At 44.8% G+C, this 22803-nt stretch overlaps 2 protein-coding genes across 7 annotated transcripts in view; both read right to left on the minus strand.

Moving 5' to 3' along the window:
- LOC147331417 (semaphorin-3D-like) overlaps positions 1 to 794 on the minus strand; it is a 110590-nt gene extending 109796 nt beyond the window's left edge. For 2 of the 3 annotated variants that reach the window (XM_086293722.1, XM_086293720.1), the window contains exon 1: positions 637 to 794. The gene's annotated coding sequence lies outside the window, so the exon portion shown is untranslated. Of the gene's footprint in view, positions 1 to 351; positions 435 to 636 lie in introns of those variants that run through there. The other variant, XM_086293721.1, reaches the window with a different exon arrangement.
- Positions 795 to 2029: 1235 nt separating this feature from the next.
- LOC147331418 (protein SSUH2 homolog) lies at positions 2030 to 22424 on the minus strand. 4 transcript variants are annotated; one of them, XM_086293725.1, is made up of 12 exons: positions 22178 to 22424; positions 9077 to 9172; positions 8889 to 8986; positions 8649 to 8778; positions 6589 to 6649; positions 5876 to 6000; positions 5734 to 5796; positions 5376 to 5455; positions 4587 to 4679; positions 4396 to 4501; positions 4115 to 4222; positions 2030 to 4015 (listed from the first exon to the last, which is right to left on the minus strand). In XM_086293725.1, the coding sequence occupies exons 1-12, from the start codon at positions 22181 to 22183 to the stop codon at positions 3881 to 3883; spliced, it is 1101 nt and encodes a 366-aa protein (XP_086149851.1). In that variant the 5' UTR covers positions 22184 to 22424; the 3' UTR covers positions 2030 to 3880. The 4 variants fall into 4 exon arrangements, with proteins under 4 accessions (XP_086149851.1, XP_086149850.1, XP_086149849.1 ...); XM_086293724.1 differs by having other exon boundaries at positions 8902 to 8986; positions 22178 to 22409; XM_086293723.1 differs by lacking the exon at positions 22178 to 22424 and having other exon boundaries at positions 8902 to 8986; positions 9077 to 9979.
- Positions 22425 to 22803: the final 379 nt, after the last annotated feature.

Below are 22803 nucleotides of genomic sequence, written 5' to 3' on the forward strand. Positions count from 1 at the left end.
TCCATAAATTATGTCTGCAATTTTTACACTTTGCAAAGTCATCCAGAAGACACATCGAACCTGTATGATGGGCTGTAGCTCCTACTCTGCAACCCTCAGTGGCCAAAGCTCCAACAAAGACACAAGACGGGGTGTCCTCGCTGACCATGAAAATTCCCTGGATCCTCCTCAGCTGCCACCAAAATGCCAACAAAACCCTATAAACTTCCCCAGTGACAAAAATACTCTTCCTCTGTGGGCACTAAGGCCACCTCAGGCACCAGCACAACTCCTCCACAGTGCCCAGCCTGAAACCTCCCCATCAAGGATTCCTCACATCACCAGAAGATATTTATATAAGCAGAACTGTACCTTCTAAACGGGTGTCGTTAGTCCTGCCGGGACTGAATGAGATTAAATTAAACCTTTTCATCAGCTTAAAATCTGCTGGAAACTTCCCACAAACCTCCTGAGCGGAGACACGGGAGGATGAGTCTCCTCTTAACACACGTGTCCTCTGTGGACCAAACACGTCACCGATGCATCAGGAATAAATCATAAGAACAGTAAAAATTAAAAACACACACTTAAAAAAAGCTTTCCTCCTGAGACAGCAGCAGCGCATCCACACGCAGAATGAAACTTTCACAAACTCACCGAGCAGAAGTCTCTCTGTGTGCGTGGATCTGTCTCCGTCTCACTTTATTCCGCTTCCGCAGAGCCGCCGCAGATCCCGGTGGTGATGCAGCGGGTACCGGACGGGTCACCTGAAGGCTTCACACGTTATAAACACACTGAGCGCGTGCGGGCCGGAGGCTGAGCCACTCCTGCACCCTCAACCCACCCGCCCTGAACGTGCTGCCTTCACGTGCAACTCGGAACGTCCGACGTCCACATTTCACAGTGATTGGAGTCTGTGGTTTTTATCTGCCATCCACACTGACGGGCAGTGCCTGAAGGGGTTTAATTACTGATGCACTGAAAACAACGCAACGACACAAGCCAGTAAAAACACAGAGATAAATTCTCAAAACAACCAAAAACACTTTAATATTCTAAAATAAATACGACGCAATATTAATACAAACAGACGCAAACTGACCGGAAAGAAAAGCAAACGGCTTCAAAACTCTAAACAACAAGAAAAGCAATAAAAGTGCAGAACTACATAATGGCAAATCCGGTTTTTAGAAAAGATACTGTTCGAGCTTTAAAATAAAATTAATAACTTGCAATATGCAGCAAAAAGTATTTCTTTCCCAGAATTCAGTTAATATCTGCCACCATGAATCACACCCCTCTGGCTATCACACTAGATTACACAGGGCCAAGGCCCCCGGTCCACGAGCTCAGTCTGAAGAGGCTTTATGAGACAGGAACAATGAGCCCAAGGAGGCCAGTTAGAGGAAAAAATGCAAAATGAGTCAAAAACATTAAGAAAGACTGAAAAACCCAACAAAAAACGGACAGAGACAAACAAACTCAGGGTTTGGTTGAATTAAAAATGATTTGGCGTCAACAAAGAGGGACAACAGACTTAAAGACTTAAAATGACACAAAAATGAAACTTAACGCCATAAACACTAGTTTAAACACTTAAATATATTATAAATAAATCTCTGCCAGAGTTAAAATATTTTCCAGCACGCATGTCACATTTTTTCACCCGTCAACCTTGGATCGTGGTTTTTCCCACAGCACTCGGTGTCAGTAAACACACCTGGGCTGACACGCTGCAGCGCCCTCTTGTGGTGTTATTTTATCAGCACAGAAATAAAAACGACATTTTCTCCAGTTTTATGTTTAGATGTCGGATCTTTATACCTCTCGTGCAGCCGGTTTCCCGCCCTGACGCTTCAAATCTAAAACGGATCAATAAAATGCATCAATGTTTAACCGTTTGTAGCCACGTGATTTTACCTTCAGTTCTTGAGCAGGAATCTGACTCTAAAAATATAAAATACCAAAACATTTATAAATAATTTCAATAAAACATGTTTTTGGATCCAAGCTGGTGGTTTTCTAGTTCAGGGACTGCACAGACACCACAGGGTAACGATAAAAACATTTTTATTTGTGTGATAACTTTACTGCAAACATCGGCAGGTGATTTATAGTTTTTAAAACAATAAAAGATATCAAAATGTTATTTTAGCTGTACACATGAGAGTCTGTAGGGATGTACAAATGTTAAATACAGCATGAGACATGTTTTCTGTGTCACTTCAGGAAAAATGTCCAAACACTGGACGGGTTTTACAGAAGCTGTAAGGGGAAAACGTACGAACAGTCCCTACTAATGACATCATTAGAAATTGACAAGCAGGTTCAAACTGCTTCAGACAGGAAGCTGCATTTTATCATCGCTGGCAGTAAACTGCTGCACTTAATCTTCCAGGAATTTGGCCTGGAGTTCATTTTCTGCCCTGAAGAAGATTCGTCTCTTCTTTTACATGTAGACTTAAAAAAACAACAACTTTAAGGCAACAGCCGTACGACACACGGGTCGCCTGCTCGACCCGCTGAACCTGCACCGAATCACCTTACAGCTCCAGAAAAATCCTCAACCAGATTCAATTCAATGATGTTTATCCATCAAGCAAAACTTTACACTTTACTATTGAAGTCCATCATTCATATTTATATAACAGCGATTCCATCCCTGTAATTATTCGCCTAACAAGACCTGGACCGTTGGATGGATGATTGGACAGGCTGAAGAAAGGAGGCAGGAAGACCCTGAACCTGAACCGAGCTCAGCTAAAAGACTGAAAACACTCAAAACACCAATAAAGAGACTTAAAGTAGAAGCTAAAACTTACAACAAAGACAAAAAAAATGATGACAAATATGGAAAAATCCAAAGAAAAAAATATGAAAATAACGAGAAACTGAATAAACGTGACTAAATATTTCAACAAGGGTATTGATAATGACAAAAACATAAAAAAAAGATGACCACACACAAAAAAACAGACTGAAATCACAAAGAGACAAAAATATGCAAAAAAACCATCAGAGAAACCAAAACCAATCACAGAGAGACTGAGAGCGAGACACCAAAATGAAACGTCCAGAAAGGTTAAAAATCTTTGGTCATTCGTGTTCTGTGATGTTCTGGGCGGTGCTCCTTCTAACAATGACTTTCAGTATTGATTATTCTGCCAGTTATTTTCTCACTTAATCACTTTTCTTTAAAAACATCACTCAATGAGAATTACCAAGAAAGATCTCGAGTCGAACCTGACGCTGTAAGTGCACTCGTACTAACAGTAACGAGAGTAACAGTGTGGCAACGAGTCTGACTGCATCTGAGACCAAAAGCAGCAACTTCAGGTGTTTAAAGCAGTAAAATGAGGTTCGTGCAGAAAATAAGAGAATAAACCCTGAGCGTGACTGCAGGACGTCTGAAGACTGAACATATAAACAACTAAACTCCAGGTTGTGATCTGACCTGATGATGTACTGAACAAAAGCATTTAGCACTGAATGCCACAAAGAAAGCACCAGCAGCAACAGGAAATAACCAGGTTGGTAAACAGGAAGTAGATGTAGGGCACACACACACACACACACACACACACAGTGGGTGGATTATAGCAGATTAGAGAAAGAGGTATAATTCATACTGATTCATGGTTAAAATAACTAACATGCATAACAAAGTTTATCTGCGGATATATGGAAACTTTTCTAGTGAAAATCCATCAACATGTTTAACTGAACCGACACCTGCGACGGCTTTGGGGCCACTTATCTTAAAAGTTTGGCTCCCTGTGATTTGGAGGTGAATCCTGTCAAAAATAAGCTGAGCTTTGATCATAAACAGAGATTCTTAAGTAAACATACAAAACAAAAATGGTTATATGGGTCGTGGGATTAAATATCGATACCGTGCTGCCTACAGGATGGAACATGCAGAGGGATATTTGGAGGTAAACACTTTGTTCTCCCGCCCGTAGACGAAGAAGCTGTAGTCTTTCCCGCTGTAGGTGTAATAGGCATGAGTGAGGGGCACCAGCTCGATGCTCTGACGCTGAGGAGGGAGATCGGACGCTCAGAGTCGACACAGAGCAACAAACCTCAAAGAAGGTGTCTGAGATCGGCCGAGAGGGCCGCGTGCGCGTATCTGTACCTGCTGCAGGATGCGGCTGGTGGCGGTGAAGCGCTCGAGGTGTTCGTTAATCAGTTTTGTTGAAACCTCACAGATCTCCTGATCCGGGAAACCCTGGATAGGATACACCTGGCAGCAGCAGGAAGTCTGTATTATTATAAATGCATTCATATAGTTCATATTCATCCACACGCTGACCAAACATCCAGGTGTGTGGTTGCACTCTCTCCCACAGCAGGACAGAGGAAGCAGCCGGTGTGGATCCAACACACAAATGAAAGAAAGAAAAAGAAATGTGTTACCAGCAAACTCTCATCGACGAAGAAAGCGTCTCCCGACACCTTCTCGAACTTCCTGTCAGGAAAGTCGGGCTGGCGGTCGGGAATGAACTCACTGACGTTGTTCTTCCTACACATTTAAAAAATAAACACAAACGGCTGAAGCAGTGATGTCATACGGAGGGCCGTGGGAACATTTTGAGTGATTTTGATACCACGTCACTGTGAGCTGGATGAAATGCAGCAGGTTTTGGCTGCCGAGACAAACGGAGCAGGTCTTGTAGCCGTGGCTGTGGCAGCTCAAACACCTTCAGGAGCGAGAGACCGACAGCAGAGTCAGAGACAGCGTGAAAAACAAAGAGAGCAGAGCTGCAACAGCTGCCTGCAGGCTCCGTGCAGCTCCATCTGTGTGCTCTCCCTGCTCCCGATTCATCATGTCAACTTCATTTAGGGAGGACGATGAAATCACAGGGAGGTCAGACTGTTTGGGTTTGGCCAAAAATCTGTGAACAGGCTTGTTGCATGATCAAGCACCAGGAGGTTCTCCTTCAGACGCCTCGAGATGGTGGACTTTCTTTGGTCCTGTATCCTGCAGGCTCATCCACGGATGCTGCATCGTAGCCACAAACATGACCCTCACCATCCCTTCCCCTCTCTCTCTCAGTTTGTGTCAAAGGCACAGTACACCCTCGGGGAGGCGTGGCCTCCAACGGCCTCTTGACTGCCACACCTCCCATGTATGTTACAGTTATCCCTCCACTGGAGTCCTCAGTTCCTGCTGGACATCTTTCTGTATCAACACTCACTTCCTGCCTGCTCTTCATCATCATCATGTCTCCCCTCAGTCCAGGGAAAGCAGCTCAGACTTTTACAGGTTGACACGAAATCGTGCCTCCGATAAGCAGAGACGTGTGTCGCAGCACAAAGTGCTTTTGTTAGCTGTCCCTGATCATCTGCACATTTTAGTGAGAAAGAGGCAGAAAAGCAGCAGACTGGGCTCTCACCTCTTTCGACCTCTGCCATGACAGGAAGTGCAGTGCTTGTTCCTGATACGACCGCGGCCGTGGCAGAACGTGCAGCGCTTCTGCAGAACGAGAAGAACAGATTAAAAAGATTCATATTCACTGCAAACTATGTTTGATCATTTTAAACTATGATGGATGTGTCTGAACATTCAGAGTTTCTGTTTTATCTTAAGCAGAGATGAACAAACAGAAAATAAGTGAGATAAAAATCAACAACCAGCAGATATTTTTCATGTGTCATAATTCGCAGTTAAAGCTGGAAGCGAATCGTGAACGTTCTCCCATTTCTACTTGTTCTGTTAATTTAATAAAATATGAAACGCTTTAAAAGCCGGACCTGGCCTCGGCCGAAGCAGGCGGTGCAGCGAGTTCTCCCGCAGCCTTTGCACTTGTGACACACCTGGAACACAAATTTGTGTTACTGTGATAAAACAGCAGCTCAGGAAGCTGAAAAAAGACTAAGAGGCGCAGAGCCGCACCTTCACGAACGACGAGTGCGGCACTCGGATCTTCTCCACCTTGTCGGTGTATCTCTGAGGCAGCGACACCGGGATGTCCCACGGCGCGGGGCTCATACCGTACTGAGGACCGTCCACCGTCTGACCTGTTTCACACCAGGACAACATAACTGATGAAGAGTTATCCCGCCTCGTGTGACCGACCGCTCCTCACCCTCAGCCGATTGATCCTGTGTCACCACATTTCTCCACTTTAGATTTTAATCATCAAGTTTGAGCTTTTCTGATGTGTTTTCCCCCCGAATCAATACTTCTGACAGATACAACAGGAGGTGAAACAACAAGATGAAATGATAACAAACTGAAAGTTTTCAGGTTTCTGCTGCTTTCCCACCTCGAGAACTTTTCCCAGGAACTAAGAACCGTTAGAGGAACTCTGTCTGCTTCCAGCACAGGAATCAGGATCGGGAAATTACTCCACCACCTTAAAAAAATCCCTGCATGTAAGAGGAACTGCCTTTAAACAGGAAGAACAGGAACTATAAAGAAACTTGGATTAGGTGAGTAGTCAGCTGCTGCATTACCACCACCTACTGGACTCCAGCAGTTAGTTATACAGCCAGCAGTCGCAGGGTTTCTGCATTTCGCTGGTCTCTTGCCTTTGTATCGTGACAGACGTGGATCTAATCCTGTTGTTCATGCAGGAAACACATCATGTGAGGAATTGTTTTTACCGTTGTAGGGCTCAAACTGCCAGGCGCTGGCTCTGGTCTCGGTGTAGGTCTCCAGTCGATACTGCAGAAAGAAAAGGAGGCAGACTGGAAACACTGGCAGCACTTTGGATTCAAAACCAAGTAAACTGGGTTTTAAAGAGAAACTTAAAAAGCTTTAAAATCATGTTTGCTGTGAGCTGTTAAAGCTGCCGTGGATCCTGGACAAGCTTTGCTTCCTTACATCAAACTCCGTTAAAGTTGAACAGCACCGACTCATTTAACATGGAGCTTTGGTGTTGTTCTTTATTTCCTGTTTCAGAGGCGGACGTTCAATGATCAAAGTTTCTGATAATGAGGCTGGTTTCTGTGCAGGCACTCTCTGTGAGCCAAAAGCTCAGAGCCAGGAGTTTTTTCTACCCCTGGCTCTGTATGATGTCATCCTAATATGGTCATGTTATCTTAGGTGTACAGCTCCAACCACCTGCTGTTTAAACCTTCTGTTTATGGCAGCCAGCCAATCAGGAGGAGTTGTCTTAAACAGGGAGGAGCTAAAGCAGCTTGTTTCACACAGAAGAGGACCTCAGGGTTCATGCAAAGCTGCTCTAAGCTGAGCAAATAATAAAAACATGAACCTGGAACTGAGCAGAATAGCTCCTCTTTAACTTCCTAGGACCTGGCGTCCACATATGTGGACATCACATTTTGGGTTGTTTAGACCAAAATATTCAGTTTTGCTCTACAAGGGCCTGATGTGCACTTACGAGGATGTTGTACTGTCACTGTTCTATTGAAATTTAAAGCGAATGTCCTCATATGTGGATCCCATTTTTCTCAGAAACAAAAATCAGGTAAAAAAAATAAATCACGTAATTCTTTGCTTTTACATTCATCAGGTTCCAATCAGCCCAAAGAACAAAGCGAAATTAAAAGTGCCATGAAAGAGTTCAGGTCTCAGGAGATTAAACAGAAATGCATTAGGACAGCCATCCCCAACCACCGGGCCACAGGCCGGTACCGAGCTGTGAGAGATAACAGGTGTTATGGTTTTCAGGGTTTTTATCGTTAACTCGGTTTCCCTGGGTCTTTCCCGTGTTGTAGTTGTGTGTCTTATTTTGAAAGAAATGTTTACACATTACCATAGCAACCAGAGAGCATTAAGGGGCAGAGAGGCAGACGTTACTCTCAGTGTTGTTGGTGCATTTCAGGAGGACGCTGCTAATAAAGTTACACAATTACACAGTGAACTCATGTTTATTGTTATATTTACAAAATGCCACAGTTTTTGTCTCGGTCCTATCATTTTATTTTGTTGTATTTATCCGCAAAACCTTAAAGGCCGGTCCATGTCTGACATTAAATCGGTCCGTGGGGACCACTGCATTAGGATACTCTCCCACTATGACAGCTGAGATAACCTCCAGTCGCCCCCAGCAACCATGGATGCATGCATGCATGGATGGATGGATGGATGGATGGGTGGGTGGGTGGGTGGGTGGGTGGATGGATGGATGGGTGGATGCATGGATGGGTGGGTGGATGTTACACCTGAGGTCTAAAATTGTCAAGTAGCTCTTTTACAGAAAAGTTGAGAGCCATCTTCACCACCATGTCTTAAGTATATTAAATGTTTATTATGTTATTTTATGATCATTTTTATTGCATTACTGGCAGACGCTCTTGTATTATTTACACTTATTAGATTTCTACACTCCTCCACCCTTATACTGATATCTAATTACTGAAACACGTGTGGGAGGAGGCACTTAAACTGCTAATTCCAGGAGGTTAACACACGCCATCAGTCACATCTGAACTCTGTTTTTGCTCTGTTGTTCAATTTAATTGAGTCTTATTTCTAAAGCTCCACATCCCAACACAAATCAAAGCCAGACTTTGTTATTCCCCCTTGTTATCAGATGTACCATTTTCATTTCTCTATGGTCAATGATTCATTCTTAAAGGCATCGTTGTTGTTAAACTGTTTTAATGAGTGAAGTTAAAATCATTAGCAGTTTTCTTGCAGATGTCATGTTGGTGTGAGTTAGTTTTGGGAAACATAAAGCCACAGGTATGAGACCTACCCTGTACACTGTGATGGGCTGCAGATCTTTGAAGGTGAGGTTCCTGGCAGGTTTGGAGCTGTAATTCCATTTGGATTCCACAAATTTGAGCAGAGCATCTCTGGCTACATCCTCTGACACCGAAGGGACCCTGGAGAAAAATATCTTTCATCCCACCGGGCCTTCATTTGTTTGTCGAGCGACTATTTTGGCTGAGATAAAGCAAAGAATCATCTGCAAAGCCTTTAATAAAAAGATGACCTGCAGGAGTTACCTGACGTCGGGCACTGATGTGCTTCTGTTTTGTTCAGGTTGGGGATTGTAGGCAGGGGGCGGTGGGTACAGCGGGTTATCGTCATCTGGACAAACGCATGAACAGAAACACAAAAACAAAGGCAATGAAGGTGGTGTTGGTGTACAGAAACCTCAGAGTAGAACAGAAGGCTCACCTCCTCCTTTGAGGCCCTGATATCCATGAATATCATCCAGCCAGCCAGGAGGTGGCGCTGATGGTCCCTCCTCTGGTATGTTTGGATCGAATGTACCTGAAAAGATGGGAAGAAAAGATTGTTTCTGTGGTAAAGTCACAGTTTGAGTAGAAATCATGGAAAAATCAGGTCTGAAAAGTGTCATAAACCTGCATTTTTTCTTTTTTTTTTTTTTTTTCTTTTTTTTTTGGCCTGTCCCGTTTGGCTCTTTTGCATCAGAATTATTGTCTAAAGGCAAAGAAAGATGCCCAACGGATTTACTTTACCAAACTGACCATCCCAGCCTTGCCGTAATGGTCCATTTGATTCACCTTTTATTGTTTATTTTATTTTCACTTACTGAATACGGGACAGACTTGACTGGGGGAAAGAAGGGGAGAAAGAAAGAGGGAAAGAGAAACAGCTGAGAAGAGGGACGGGGGAGAAGGGCAAAAGACAAAAACCAACAGAACGGGCAGAGAAAAAAAAAAGCATATATCAATCACCTGGATCACCTGCTGAGAAAGAAAAAAGAAAACAAGCAGAAGAGAACAAGAGTAATAGAATAAACAACATCACAATGATATATGGGAATATGACAGTAAATATTAAATATTAAACATTATTGTGCAGCACATAAGATCAACAGAACACAGTGTGCTTTGAGGTAGGAGCCAAAAAGGGTGTAGTTTGTGGGTGTGATCACCCGTGTGTACACCTGTGAGCATGGACGCGCTTGTTTTTTGTTTTTTAAAAGGTTCCTTCATGTAATAATCTGCTAGAGGGTGTGGGGGGGCCACAGCCCCGTCCTCCAGGGCATGAAGCAGGTATGGAGGAGATCAAAACTCCAGACATCCAGAGGCCCCCAGAACACAAGAGACCAAGGAAGACCAACAGAGGGGCAGCTGCGCCACTGTCCCAGAAAGAGCTGAGGAGAGTCCCAGATGAGGGCTCATTCAGCAGCCGTGGAGCAGAAGCCAGGGGGGGGTTGCAGTGACGCACTCGTGAGCTCCGCCGGCAGCCAGCTGTGCCTGAGTGACCGAGCCCCAGGCCGAGAGGCCGGGGGCACCCCACCTCCGAAGTGGCCCGAGCGAGCCCCAGGCTCCAGGCCCCGATAAGCGGCCGCCAAGGAGTGAGCCGGTGTGTACCTGGACGCCCACCCCCGGACACAAAGAACCACCAACGCACCGATGTCTGAGGGCGTCTGCCACTGGCAGGGGAAGTGGTGGTAGGGGGAGATAGGCCTCCAAACCTTGGAGGGCCTGAGATGTCCCCAGAGAGGTGGCGCCTGACACCCAACCTGACATATAGACACAGACATACAGGCACACACAGACACAAACATCCATTCCCACCCTCATGCTCTCATATGCACTTACTCCACACTCAACCAACGTGGAGACAGACATAAAGAGACGCTGTACACACGATCACACTCCCCAAGCGTACTCTACAAACCGGGTCTAGGTGCCCCCGCCCCTGCATTTTTTCTAATGGCCAGCAGGGGGCGACTCCTCTGTTGCCATTTTGATACCACATGATATGTCGCATGCCCCACAACGTCAGAGCATGCTCTTAATGAGACGATGGATGGTGTCCTTGCACACCACAAGTGCCAGAAGAGTTCTGTTTCTACTGTGTTCTACTGTTCTCTAGCATGGGACTGATGGTATCAAGTGTTTATTCACCAGGAGCTGCCTGCAGCATTGTTGGTCACAAGCAGGAAGCCAGGACCCAGTGCAGCAGCGTGGCCTCGTACAGTGGCCTGTACGAGGCCTGGCCTGTAGACGTCCCTCCATGGATATGCTAACCACCAAACCGCTCGTGCTGAGCGATGTTACAGGCAGCATAACATTCTCCACGGCTTCTCTAAAGCATTTCACGTCTGTCACCTGTGCTCTGGGTGAAGCTGCTCTCATCTCTGAGAAGCACAGTGGCAGACCTGCTAATTCTGGTATTCTATGGCAAAGGCCATTGGGCTCCACAGTGGTGGGCAGCGAGCACAGGGCCTGCTAGAGGACATGAGGCCCTCATGAAGGCTGTTACTGATTCACCCCAGCAGCCTGCTGCAGGTCGTTTTATAGCTCTTGCAGTGTTCATCCTGCTGATGGGTTGAAGGCCTTCTACAACCCCGCCCAGCTCTCCCAGAGTTACTGCCTGTCTCCTGAAAGTCCCGTGGTGGTGATGTTTGAGTTGGGAGGTTTTATGCCAGACATAAATTCTGGTGCCAGTTTACTTCTCTGCTTTGGTGTCTTCAGGTTCTTGATAATTGTGCTCTAACCTGATTAGTCTCACCTGTGTTGTTCTAGTCACACCTGTTTCCAAGCAGTCAGTGAGTTCCTCAAGTGTACGTAGATCGTCAGGGATTGTTTCGGTACACTTCTATTTAAGCCTTTAGAGTTTGCTTCACTGACTGATCACCTGTTAATGATCTAAGCCTGTTTTTGGATTAAAGCTCTGGACTGTGGAGCGCTCGAGTAAAAATAAGCAACATGCTGCGAGGGAGTGGCCAGTGTTTCTGTCCGCGTGGCAGAAAAGGAGGATGCATTCTTTAGCAGAGGCTGTCAGGAAACTGGTCCAGCCTCAGGAAACAGCTCACACGAGCATTATTAAATATCACTATAAATATTTACACACCAACTCATTATTCCACTGCCAGTACATCAGATGGATGCACTTCTACGGTTTTACAGCACGAGTGTGCACACTGGTGCACTTCTGTCTTTGCAGTCACATTCCTGTTAGAGGCCAGTCTATCACAAACAATTAAAACATTAGAGCGATGCAGTGTTGGGGGAGATTGGCTTCAGGTACCAGTGAGACAGGAAATACTATTCAGAAAGTTCTCTTTGTGAAAGTTCAGGATAAAGAAAGGCTTAAAAATCCTTCACAGAAGTTTATAGGATGGGGTTTCATAATTGTGGGAGCTTAGACCAGCTCCCAACAAATGTGATGGTAAAATCCTCCACAGAACTCCAGCAGACATCTCAATGATACAGGCTGGACTGACCGGCTCCACCAAATCAGATTAAAGATCAATCAGTGTCTGAACTGTTTCAAAGACACGAGGATGGAGGCGCACACCTCCTGAGCTGTCTGTTTAAAGCAGTGTCACTTACATCATTTATTACAGTCTGCTGCTGCTTTTAAAATAGATTTTAATTGAAATAGAAAATAAATGTCATAATTCAGATTTTTGTATTGCTCACACCCACAAATGATCCCAGAAAGTTTATTCTGTTCATCTGTTCGTAGAGACATCGGTGGGAGAACGTGACGAAACGGTCCTGCTAATACATTAAAACTCAAATTTCAGCTGACAGGAAGGAGGACAAAGGCAACGAGGAAGCACAACGTGGAAAACTAATTATTGGGAATATTCCTTCCTTCCCCAAAACATATTGTGAAGTTAGAATAGTCGATAACACAGCAACTCCTCGTGGTCCTTTTCCTTGAGGAAACGTACAGAACTTACAAGCTGAGCTCTGTATTATGAAGTGCTACCAAAAACAGAAGAAAATGTATAAACAGCTACAAAATCTGTGACTCTGCAGTGATGCTGCAGCTTCACAGAGCAGGTCAGTGAGCCTGCAAAGGCTTTGTGTTGGAGGGCTTCAGTTTAAATCCAGTGAATCTGGAAACGTTTAACAGACTGGGATAATGGGGAAACTGGACACAGGTGTGAAATTGAATAATTGAATAATCAGGCCCCATCTTATCTTAATGACCTTGTAGTACCATATCACCCTATTAGAGCACTTCGCTCTCGCTCTGCAGGCCTACTTGTTGTTCCTAGAGTATTTAAAAGTAGAATGGGAGGCAGAGCCTTCAGTTTTCAGGCCCCTCTTCTGTGGAACCAGCTTCCAGTTTGGATTCAGGAGACAGACACTATCTCTACTTTCAAGATTAGGCTTCAAACTTTCCTTTTTGCTAAAGCATATAGTTAGGGCTGGACCAGGTGACCCTGAATCCTCCCTTAGTTATGCTGCAATAGACGTAGGCTGGATTCCCATGATGCACTGGGTGTTTCTTCTTCACTCCTTTTTTCACTCTGTATGTAATCATTAGTTATTATTACTCTCTGGCTCTCTTCCTGTCTGAACCTCGTGTTCAGACTGCTGTCTGCATCTGTCTCATGTGTAGTCGTGTTTTTTCATTATAGAAATCGAATTGTACCAAAAACATCTGAATAACAGAGTTTAGCTGCTTCGGCCCATGAAACGACTGAAACGACTGAGACGCAGCTGTGCCATTTCAACACACAGCTGTGCACATCAGCGTTATCTAACAGAAACAAAGGGGCTGATGGGAATGAGTCTCCCTCCTACAGTTAGGACATGTTAGGACATGTCCTAACTGTGTTAGGACATGTCCTAACACAGTTAGGACATGTTAGGACATGTCCTAACTGTGTTAGGACAAACTAGCAGCTTCACTATGAACACCATCTGAACACAGCCTGGTTTGCTAATCTTTTCCTGGCTTTGAACGGATCACTTTAATTTCTGTCAACACACCGACTCGGGACATCTAGTGATTCCCTTCAGTGTTTGTCTTCACTCTACACAGTTCCTCAGTATCAGTAACCTAAACAGTGCATAAAGCCTCAGGTAGAATCAACTCCGATTCAAAAACAGGTCTCTCTGAATAAACCGTCTCATTTGAACTCAGCACAGAAAACTCTGATTTATTCTCATCAGAAATACATTTGTGCCCTTGTCTGTGAAGGTTCTCAGTCATCCAGGTCATCGTAGTCAAAGGAGCTTGCAAAGAAAAGCATCTAGACTTCTTTAAGTTGCTTGAAGACGTTTCACCTCTCATCCGAGAAGCTTCTTCAGTTCTAAGGTCAAATGGTGGAGAGTCCCAGATATAAACCTAGTGGGAGTGACCCCCCACAGAGGGACAAAAGGACCCCCTGATGATCCTCTAATCGCCTGAGCCAAGGTGGGAAACTGGGCGTGGGTCCCAATCAGCCAGAGTTTCGGGTGTGTTCATTGTGAAACCTGGCCCCACCTTATCATGCGAATTCCTGAGGTCAGATGGCCCAGGATGTGAGTGGACGTTAAGGCGTCTGGGAAGGGATCTCAAAACTGGATTATAGATGGCAGAGAGTTGGTGTCGTAAACCCCGCCTCTGTTCAAAGATGGTCACTCACAGTGGACATAGATGGCTTCTTTCACTCCTCTTTCAAACCATCTGTCCTCTCTGTCCAAAATGTGAACATTGGCATCCTCGAAAGAGTGTCCTTTATCCTTAAGATGCAGATGGACTGCTGAGTCTTGTCCTGTGGAGGTGGCTCTTCTGTGTTGTGCCATGCGCTTGTGAAGTGGCTGTTTGGTCTCTCCAATGTAGAGGTCTGAGCATTCCTCGCTGCACTGTACCGCATACACCACATTGTTAAGTCTGTGTTTTGGCGTTTTGTCTTTCGGGTGAACCAGTTTCTGTCTCAGTGTGTTGCTGGGTCTGAAATACACTGGGATGTCATGCTTGGAGAAAACCCTCCTGAGTTTCGATACACCGGCTACATAGGGGAGGACAATGTTGTTGCGTCTGTCCTTCTTATCCTCCCTCGCTGGTGTCTGGTCTTCTTTTCTGTGCCTCTTTGCTGACTTTAAGAACGCCCATTTAGGATAGCCGCACGTTTTGAGTGCTTCCTTTACATGTGTGTGTTCCTTCTTTTTTCCTTCAGGCTTAGAGGGAACATGTTCTGCCCGGTGGTGTAGGGTCCTAATTACTCCAAGTTTGTGTTCCAAAGGGTGATGGGAGTCAAAGAGGAGGTACTGGTCCGTGTGTGTGGGCTTCCGGTAAACTTCGATGTTGAGGTTGCCGTTCTCTTCAATGTGCACAGCGCAGTCCAGGAAAGGCAAACAGTCGTCCTTTGTGTCTTCCCTGGTGAACTTGATGTTTTTATCCACAGCGTTAATGTGCGCAGTGAAGGATTCCACTTCTTGTGTCTTGATTTTGACCCAGGTGTCGTCTACATATCTGTACCAGTGGCTGGGTACTCTTCCTTTGAAAGAGCCAAGAGCCTTCCTTTCCACTTCCTCCATGTAAAGGTTGGCTACAATAGGTGACACGGGGGAGCCCATGGCACAGCCATGTTTTTGTCTGTAAAAGCCTTCTTTGTACTTGAAATATGTAGTGGTGAGGCAGAGGTCTAACAGTGTGCAGATCTGATCGGGTGTGAAGTTGATCCTGTCTTCCAAGGAGCTGTCTTCTTGTAGTCGTTTTCTGACAGTCTCCACGGCCTCCGTGGTGGGTATGCAAGTGAAGAGAGAGACTACATCAAAGGACACCATGGTTTCATCTGGATCCAGGGTAAGTTTCTGAACCTTGTCTGTGAAGTCGGTGGAGTTCTTGATGTGGTGTGGGGTGTTCCCCACGAGAGGCGCAAGGATGGTAGCAAGGTGTTTTGCAATGTTATACGTGGCTGAGTTTATGCTACTGACTATGGGTCTGAGTGGGACAGCTTCCTTGTCCCACCTTGTCCCACAGACTGTTTGCCTTTCCTGGACTGCGCCGTGCACATTGAAGAGAACGGCAAACTCAACATCGAAGTTTACCGGAAGCCCACACACACGGACCAGTACCTCCTTTTTGACTCCCATCACCCTCTGGAACACAAACTTGGAGTAATTAGGACCCTACACCACCGGGCAGAACATGTTCCCTCTAAGCCTGAAGGAAAAAAGAAGGAACACACACATGTAAAGGAAGCACTCAAAACGTGCGGCTATCCTAAATGGGCGTTCTTAAAGTCAGCAAAGAGGCACAGAAAAGAAGACCAGACACCAGCGAGGGAGGATAAGAAAGACAGACGCAACAACATTGTCATCCCCTATGTAGCCGGTGTATCAGAGAAACTCAGGAGAGTTTTCTCCAAGCATGACATCCCAGTGTATTTCAGACCCAGCAGCAAGCTCAGACAGAAACTGGTTCACCCGAAAGACAAAACGCCAAAACACAGACTCAACAATGTGGTGTATGCTGCACAGTGCAGCGAGGAATGCTCAGACCTCTACATCGGAGAGACCAAACAGCCACTTCACAAGCGCATGGCACAACACAGAAGAGCCACCTCCACAGGACAAGACTCAGCAGTCCATCTGCATCTAAAGGTCAAAGGTCACTCTTTCAAGGATGCCAATGTTCACATTTTGGACAGAGAGGACAGATGGTTTGAAAGAGGAGTGAAAGAAGCATCTATGTCCACTGTGAGTGACCATCTTTGAACAGAGGCGGGGGTTTACGACACCAACTCTCTGCCATCTATAATCCAGTTTTGAGATCCCTCCCAGACGCCTTAACGCCCACTCACATCCTGGGCCATCTGACCTCAGGAATTCGCATGATAAGGTGGGGCCAGGTTTCACAATGAACACACCCGAAACTCTGGCTGATTAGGACCCACGCCCAGTTTCCCACCTTGGCTCAGACGATTAGAGGATCATCAGGGGGTCCTTTTGTCCCTCTGTGGGGGGTCACTCCCACTAGGTTTATATCTGGGACTCTCCACCATTTGACCTTAGAACTGAAGAAGCTTCTCGGATGAGAGGTGAAACGTCTTCAAGCAACTTAAAGAAGTCCAGACGCTTTTCTTTGCAAGCTCCTTTGACCATTTGTGCCCTTATTACTGACCTGACAGCTGTGACTATTAAACAGATTCATGCACATTAGGATATGTGAACTGCACGCTCAGCTAAATGACGCCGCAAAATTAAGGCTCTCGGGCTAAATTTGGCCCACTTTATATTCTTAATTATGGCCACAGCTGTTGACTGTACAGTCACACATGCTGTGTGCAAGATATGGAGCCACAGACAGAGCACAGAGATGTGGAAGCGTCACAGCAGCACATCTCAGCTCAAAGTGATGGTTTCACTCTTACAGGTGAACCACACGATCACAGAGCTCTTCCTATTCCTGTCTAAATGTTTTAAAGTCTAACAAACCTTTTAGTCGACTGATTAAGGACTCATGTTGTACATGACACAACTTCATGACACATGCAAAGTTCATTAAATAATGCAGATCAGTAAACTATGAATGTGAATTCTCAGTTTTCTATTGATGGGGGCAGGGATAGCTCAGCAGGTAGAGCGGTCACCCCATGATCAGGAGGTCGGGGGTTTGAATCCCTACACACTGCTCCCCGCTGCGCCTTAGTGGCTGCCCACTGCTTCACTGAGTGAATGGGTCATATGCAGAGAGAGTAATTTCCCCAGGGGGGTCAATAAAGTATACATTATTATTATTGTAGTGATGCACGAGTATGTGCAAAATTTGTCTGTATTTAAAGTTTAAACGACTCGGAGGACATTCAAAAATCTCATCAATTAAAGTTGATCTACAGAGAATTACATTTTTATAGGACAACAATAAATCAGCAGAGACATAAACAGACAAATCTATAAACACGGAGCCAATTAAACATCTGTTTTTCAGATTTACTGTTCACAGCTAAAGTTAGTTTTTATGTCCACGCTGGTATTTGGTAGTATAATAACCAATAATAACCCCCATGAGAAGCACAAATAGCATATTTTTACACAATAGATGCGATTAAACCACTTCCACGGCACCGTGCAGCCATTTAACATGTGCGTCACGATGTCGCCCGACACAAACACTTTGTCAGCAACCCAACAGCTCTGAGTGTTTTTCACGAGCTGGGTTTGCTTCCAGATAAAAATACAGAGGCAGCGAGCTCGTGGCGAGCGGTACACAATACCTCTGGCTGAGGGATAAAAATATCAGCGAGAAGGTGTTTCCCGCCACGAAAAGATATGGGCTGAGATGGTCTCGGTGTGTGAGAACGCTCTCAGGGAGGGAGGATGGAGGGAGGGTGATGGAGGCATGAGAGAGAAAAATAAAAATAGAGTCAGAGAGGGGGAGAAGGAATGTGAAAACAAAGCCAACTTATTACTGAGGCTTTAGCTGGACAATGCATCCAAAGCCCCTTCGTCTCCTTTTCTTTCTCTGAAGCTCAGTTTCTAAAAGTCTGCTTTAACTCCAGATCATTTAATTTAATAGACAAATTTACTGTTGACTGGAGCTGCGATGGTTCCTCAGTTAGACCCTTAAAACAGAATTCATTAGCAGCATTTAAATAAATCATTCATTAAGCTCCTCTGATTTTCCCTACTGTCTGTCGTATACGGTTTAAACTGTTACAATGTTGCAGGCCTAAATAATGAGCTCTGGTAATGAACTCTTCAGAGGCGATAAATGCTTTACGCTCCACTTCCAAACGCTCCCAGTGTGACATCGTCCGTCAAAGACACACAGCTGGTCTCAGGGCGACGTTTAACAAACAGTCAATCTGTCTTTGGTGCAGAAACACACACAGAACCAAAAGTAAAGTTACTACATGCTTTATTTGGTGTTTTAAGGACCATTTAAATGATCTGAAGCTCGTGTTTATCTTCAGCTATGTGAATACCACACTGCGCGCGCTCACCAGTTCGGCTTGGTTCATTAAAATTTGTTTAGGTTCGTAAATCTGATAAAGTGAAACTGGTTTTGGCAGACAGATGAACTCACTCAGAGTGAGATAAACACCGAGACGTAATCACTGCGCGTCTCGTGACACGGCGCCGCTCAGCGTGGCCTCCTCACACCATCCGACACCTCCCACACACAGATTGAAAGGCTCCATTATTACAGCTCGTTTAATGATGCCTGACCAAGGCTGTGACCAAAACCTTTTGCCTGGTCATATTTTACATGTTGTCACAATGAAGTAGCAGAATGTTAGCCAAACTAGAGACGCAAAACAAGCTTCAAAAACTTGGACGTTTTCTCCAGTTAAATGCCAAAAGCATTCAGTTACTATACTGGCTGTGCAACCTATGCCTTGTTGCCAGACTCCTGGGTAGGTAGGACGTCTTGATAACTGCAGGTCAATAAGCAGCAATAGAGACCATCTGCAACCATCTAACAAGAAAAAACACGTACTCCCCATCCGACTGAAAGTGGTTGCTGGAGGTTGACGTCGGTCACTGTGAAGTACACTGATAAAAAATCACTCGCATCCACTAAGAGACCAGTCAGTGCAAGGGAGGGTTCACCTTCAAAATAAAAGTTTGCCTTTCAAAGCATGTTGGCTACAGCAGCGGTCCCCAACCCCCGGGCCTCGGACCGGTACAGGTCCGTGAGGCGTTTGGTACCGGGCCGCGAGAGTTGAGGCTCAGGTGTGAAATGTATAGTTTTCAGGGTTTTTATCGGTTTTCAGCGTTATTTTGTTATCGTTTTTATCGTTAACTCGGTTTTCCTGGGTCTTTTCACGTGTGTTATGAATAAATCTTCTTTTTTTCGGTACCGGTACTAGTTTTATTTTGTTGTATTTATCCGCAACACCTTAAAGGCCGGTCCGTGGAAATATTATCGGGCATAAACCGGTCCGTGGCGCAAAAAAGGTTGGAGACCGCTGGGCTACAGCACAGATGAAAAACCTTTATTTTGAAGGCTCACGTCAGGCTTTTACTATGGCTTGACTAGTAGTTATAACAAGGAGACCAGTTGGGGTCTACACCTCATCACGCCCACCCCTGCTATACATCAAGCTGCAGTCAACAGAAGGTTTCCCCTCATGCTGACCCTACCTTTCTGCTCAGCAACATCAGGTGTGGTGAACAGGTGTGTGCAACCATATTTATCATCTAAAACACACCCATGAGTCACGCCTCAAAACCATGCACCAATACAGAGTGTGCATCTAAACCAGGGGTCCCCGATCCCAGTCCACGAGGGCCGGTGCCCCTGCAGGTTTTAGATCTCACCCTGGGTCAGCACACCTGAATCACATGAGTGATTAGTTCATTACCAGGCCTCTGGAGAACTTCAAGACATGTTAAGAAGGTAATTTATCCATTGAATCCATCAGCTGTGGTGGAACAAGGACACATCTAAAACCTGCAGGGACACCGGCCCTCGTGGACCCCTGATCTAAACCAACCCTTGTAATCCAAAAACAAGAAAAACTCATATGGCTCCTACAGCTGTGTTGGGCCAACTGGTTACTAAGTACAGTAACTGACGAAGTACAGGTTATATAAATGGGATAACATTCTTCATAACGTACCGTAAACTTCTATCCAGATCAGTAGGAAAGTAATAAAAAAAGATTCATTAGCATGAAAAACGGTGATAATTCATATGTAAACAATGTGTGAGGACAATGTCAAAGCTCATGGCATCACATCCAATATGGCAGACAGGAATGTCCAAACCAAAGAGTCGCCCCCTGCTGGCCATTAGAGAGAAGGCAGGTCCCCGTGACCTTTGCTGCAGTCGTTGGTAGTCACGTAGGAGCAAGAAAAACAACACTTTTTCGATGGTTATAATAATGACAGATCTTTCTTTGTTTTTATGACCATCCTTACATGATTTTTAATTTTAAACCCTTTGATGAAAAGCAGTTTAGTTTCCTAATTTCCTGCATTTACTACATTTATTTTTGTATTTTAGAACTTTCACTTTTGATACTTTGTGTCTTTTTTAACAGTGTTATCATGGATGTATGGTTATGACCACGGGCCCTATACATATGATAACAGTGTCATACTCGTGCAAATAGTTTGATGGCACAACAACATGCGCCAGTAACATTTTATAGCTGCGACACACAGCAACATCAACATCTAATCCAAAACCTAATCTAAAGGTCCATGTGGTAATCTGACACAACAACCTGAAGTAATTAAAAATTAAAATATGACCATATTTATTTTTATTTATTTAATTCTTTAATTTGCCTGACTCCATCTGTCAGCCTGTCCATCATCACTGCGAACAAGAAGGGGCTCAGATCCTGATGTAATCCCAGACACCAAAACATCACAGGTTCACAGTGATGAGCGTTCTGAAACAGAAGTGGTGCTCCCACTGCTTTATGTATTCCAAGGAAGAGGGAGGAAGTTACAAACTGATCATACCACGCTGTTTTGTGCCCTTGGCGTTATCAGCACCTGTAAAGGGAGTTGTCTTCTCCAACTGGAGGCTGAAGTTCATCTAGTTTTAGAACCGTCCACAGAACAGTCTATTACCGTGTCACAACATATTCTAATTTAAAGCACTTAAATACTTTAAATTAGAATAACAGAAACTTTCTGTTTCTGCCCTCTCTCCTACATCTCCATACCTCTGCAGGTATGTTGTATGGACCAACCACCCTTCCACTCTTCTTTTTCTTCATAGCTGCCCTCACTTCCTCCTTATTAATTCAGAGTTTTACTAACACTTCCAAATTTACTATCTTCCCTCCTGATTTTCTTCAACACGCTCAGTCTGTTATCACCCTCACCTGCTGCACATCCTTTCAAGCTCAATCATCTATCGAGCCAATAGATACGAGTCATTTATGGGAGGTTATGGGCTGTCCTTGGGCAGCATTGGACTGTCCGCATCCGTCATTGATGGAGGTGGTGTCAGAAATATGTGCTGCTTGAGCTGCTGATGGACCATCAGTCAGCTGGAGTGAAGCTGGTTGTTCAAACGAAAGCCGCTGTCAGCCATCCTGCTGTGTGTTCTTTTTATCTGAGATCTTTCTTCTCCCGTTGCTGGTTAACTCCACTGTCTCTCACTTCCCTGTTCTGCCCACTTATCAGCCAATCAGCACACAGTGTCATCCATGTCGAGCACCATGTGGTTGGGATTTTGGAGTACAGTAGGGGCGCACCTCTCTACAGACGGACACCAACGCTGCAGCAGAAAGGAAGCCTCTGGCTTTTCCACCTCTCTCCTCCCCAACACTCCCAGTGCTCCTGTTTACTTTTTTCCTGTCCCAGTAAAACCTTTACACGAATCAGACACGATGCATTGTTTTGTTTTGTAATTTGTTTCCTACTTTTATCGCGATAATACTGTAAGATTTGGATTATCGTGAGTTGTCCAAGTACATCTTCAAACCCTGATAATGAGCAGACTGGTGAGTGTGTGTAGTGTGCAGAGGTCCGGGTAATCATGAGCGTTTTGAGCTCTCAGCCTGCAGACGCTCCTGACAACTTTAAAGACCACAAAGAGCTGAAGAGGAGCAGAGCGCTGGAACAAAAGCAGCTCTCTGCTCCCTTTGAACATGCTCACCCACATCTTCTTCTTTCTCGTCCATTCCTCCGCTGCTCACGGTCGTTAAACGTGAATGAAGCGCCTAACAACAAGTCGCGCGCGGTCACGGTAACAATATACCACAACTTCCGGTTACAGTTTTCAAAGAGAAAAGCTTCTGTGTGGGATACAGTGTGTCACGTTTCCTGTGAGGTGTGCGCTCAGTGTGTGAACTACAGCCGGATTTATTAGAGGTGTTTCTTTTCATAATTTCAGTGTTTTTTATTCTGTTTTGACTTTTCTTTAAAGTCGGTTTAGTTTCAGTTAAATTTCATTGTTTCAGTTTAGTTTTTATTGTCTGAACTGTTTAGTTTTAGTTCCGTTTTATTGGCTCCAGTGTCACTTTTAAACTTTGTGGGTTTTATTGTATGGAGAGCATACGTCACAAAATCGTTTTTGGTTATAAAAATGTTTTCCACATCTATCTTTATTTATCTAGTTAGTTTTTTAATAATAGTGATCTGCTGTTTTATATAAAGGCATGAATAACAACACCAGTCAAATCTGTTGAAAATGCTTAAAGTGTTTGATGACTTTGCTCCAAAGGTCTCAAAAAGCCTTTTTAAAGTTCCTTTTCTCATTTTCTACTAAAACTCTCGTCCATC

Source organism: Aulonocara sp. 'chitande type north' Nkhata Bay, linkage group LG5 (assembly GCF_057382095.1).
Source record: "Aulonocara sp. 'chitande type north' Nkhata Bay isolate Kocher_YH1m ecotype deep benthic linkage group LG5, A_spYH_male_GT1.1, whole genome shotgun sequence".
Lineage (NCBI taxonomy): Eukaryota > Metazoa > Chordata > Actinopteri > Cichliformes > Cichlidae > Aulonocara > Aulonocara sp. 'chitande type north' Nkhata Bay.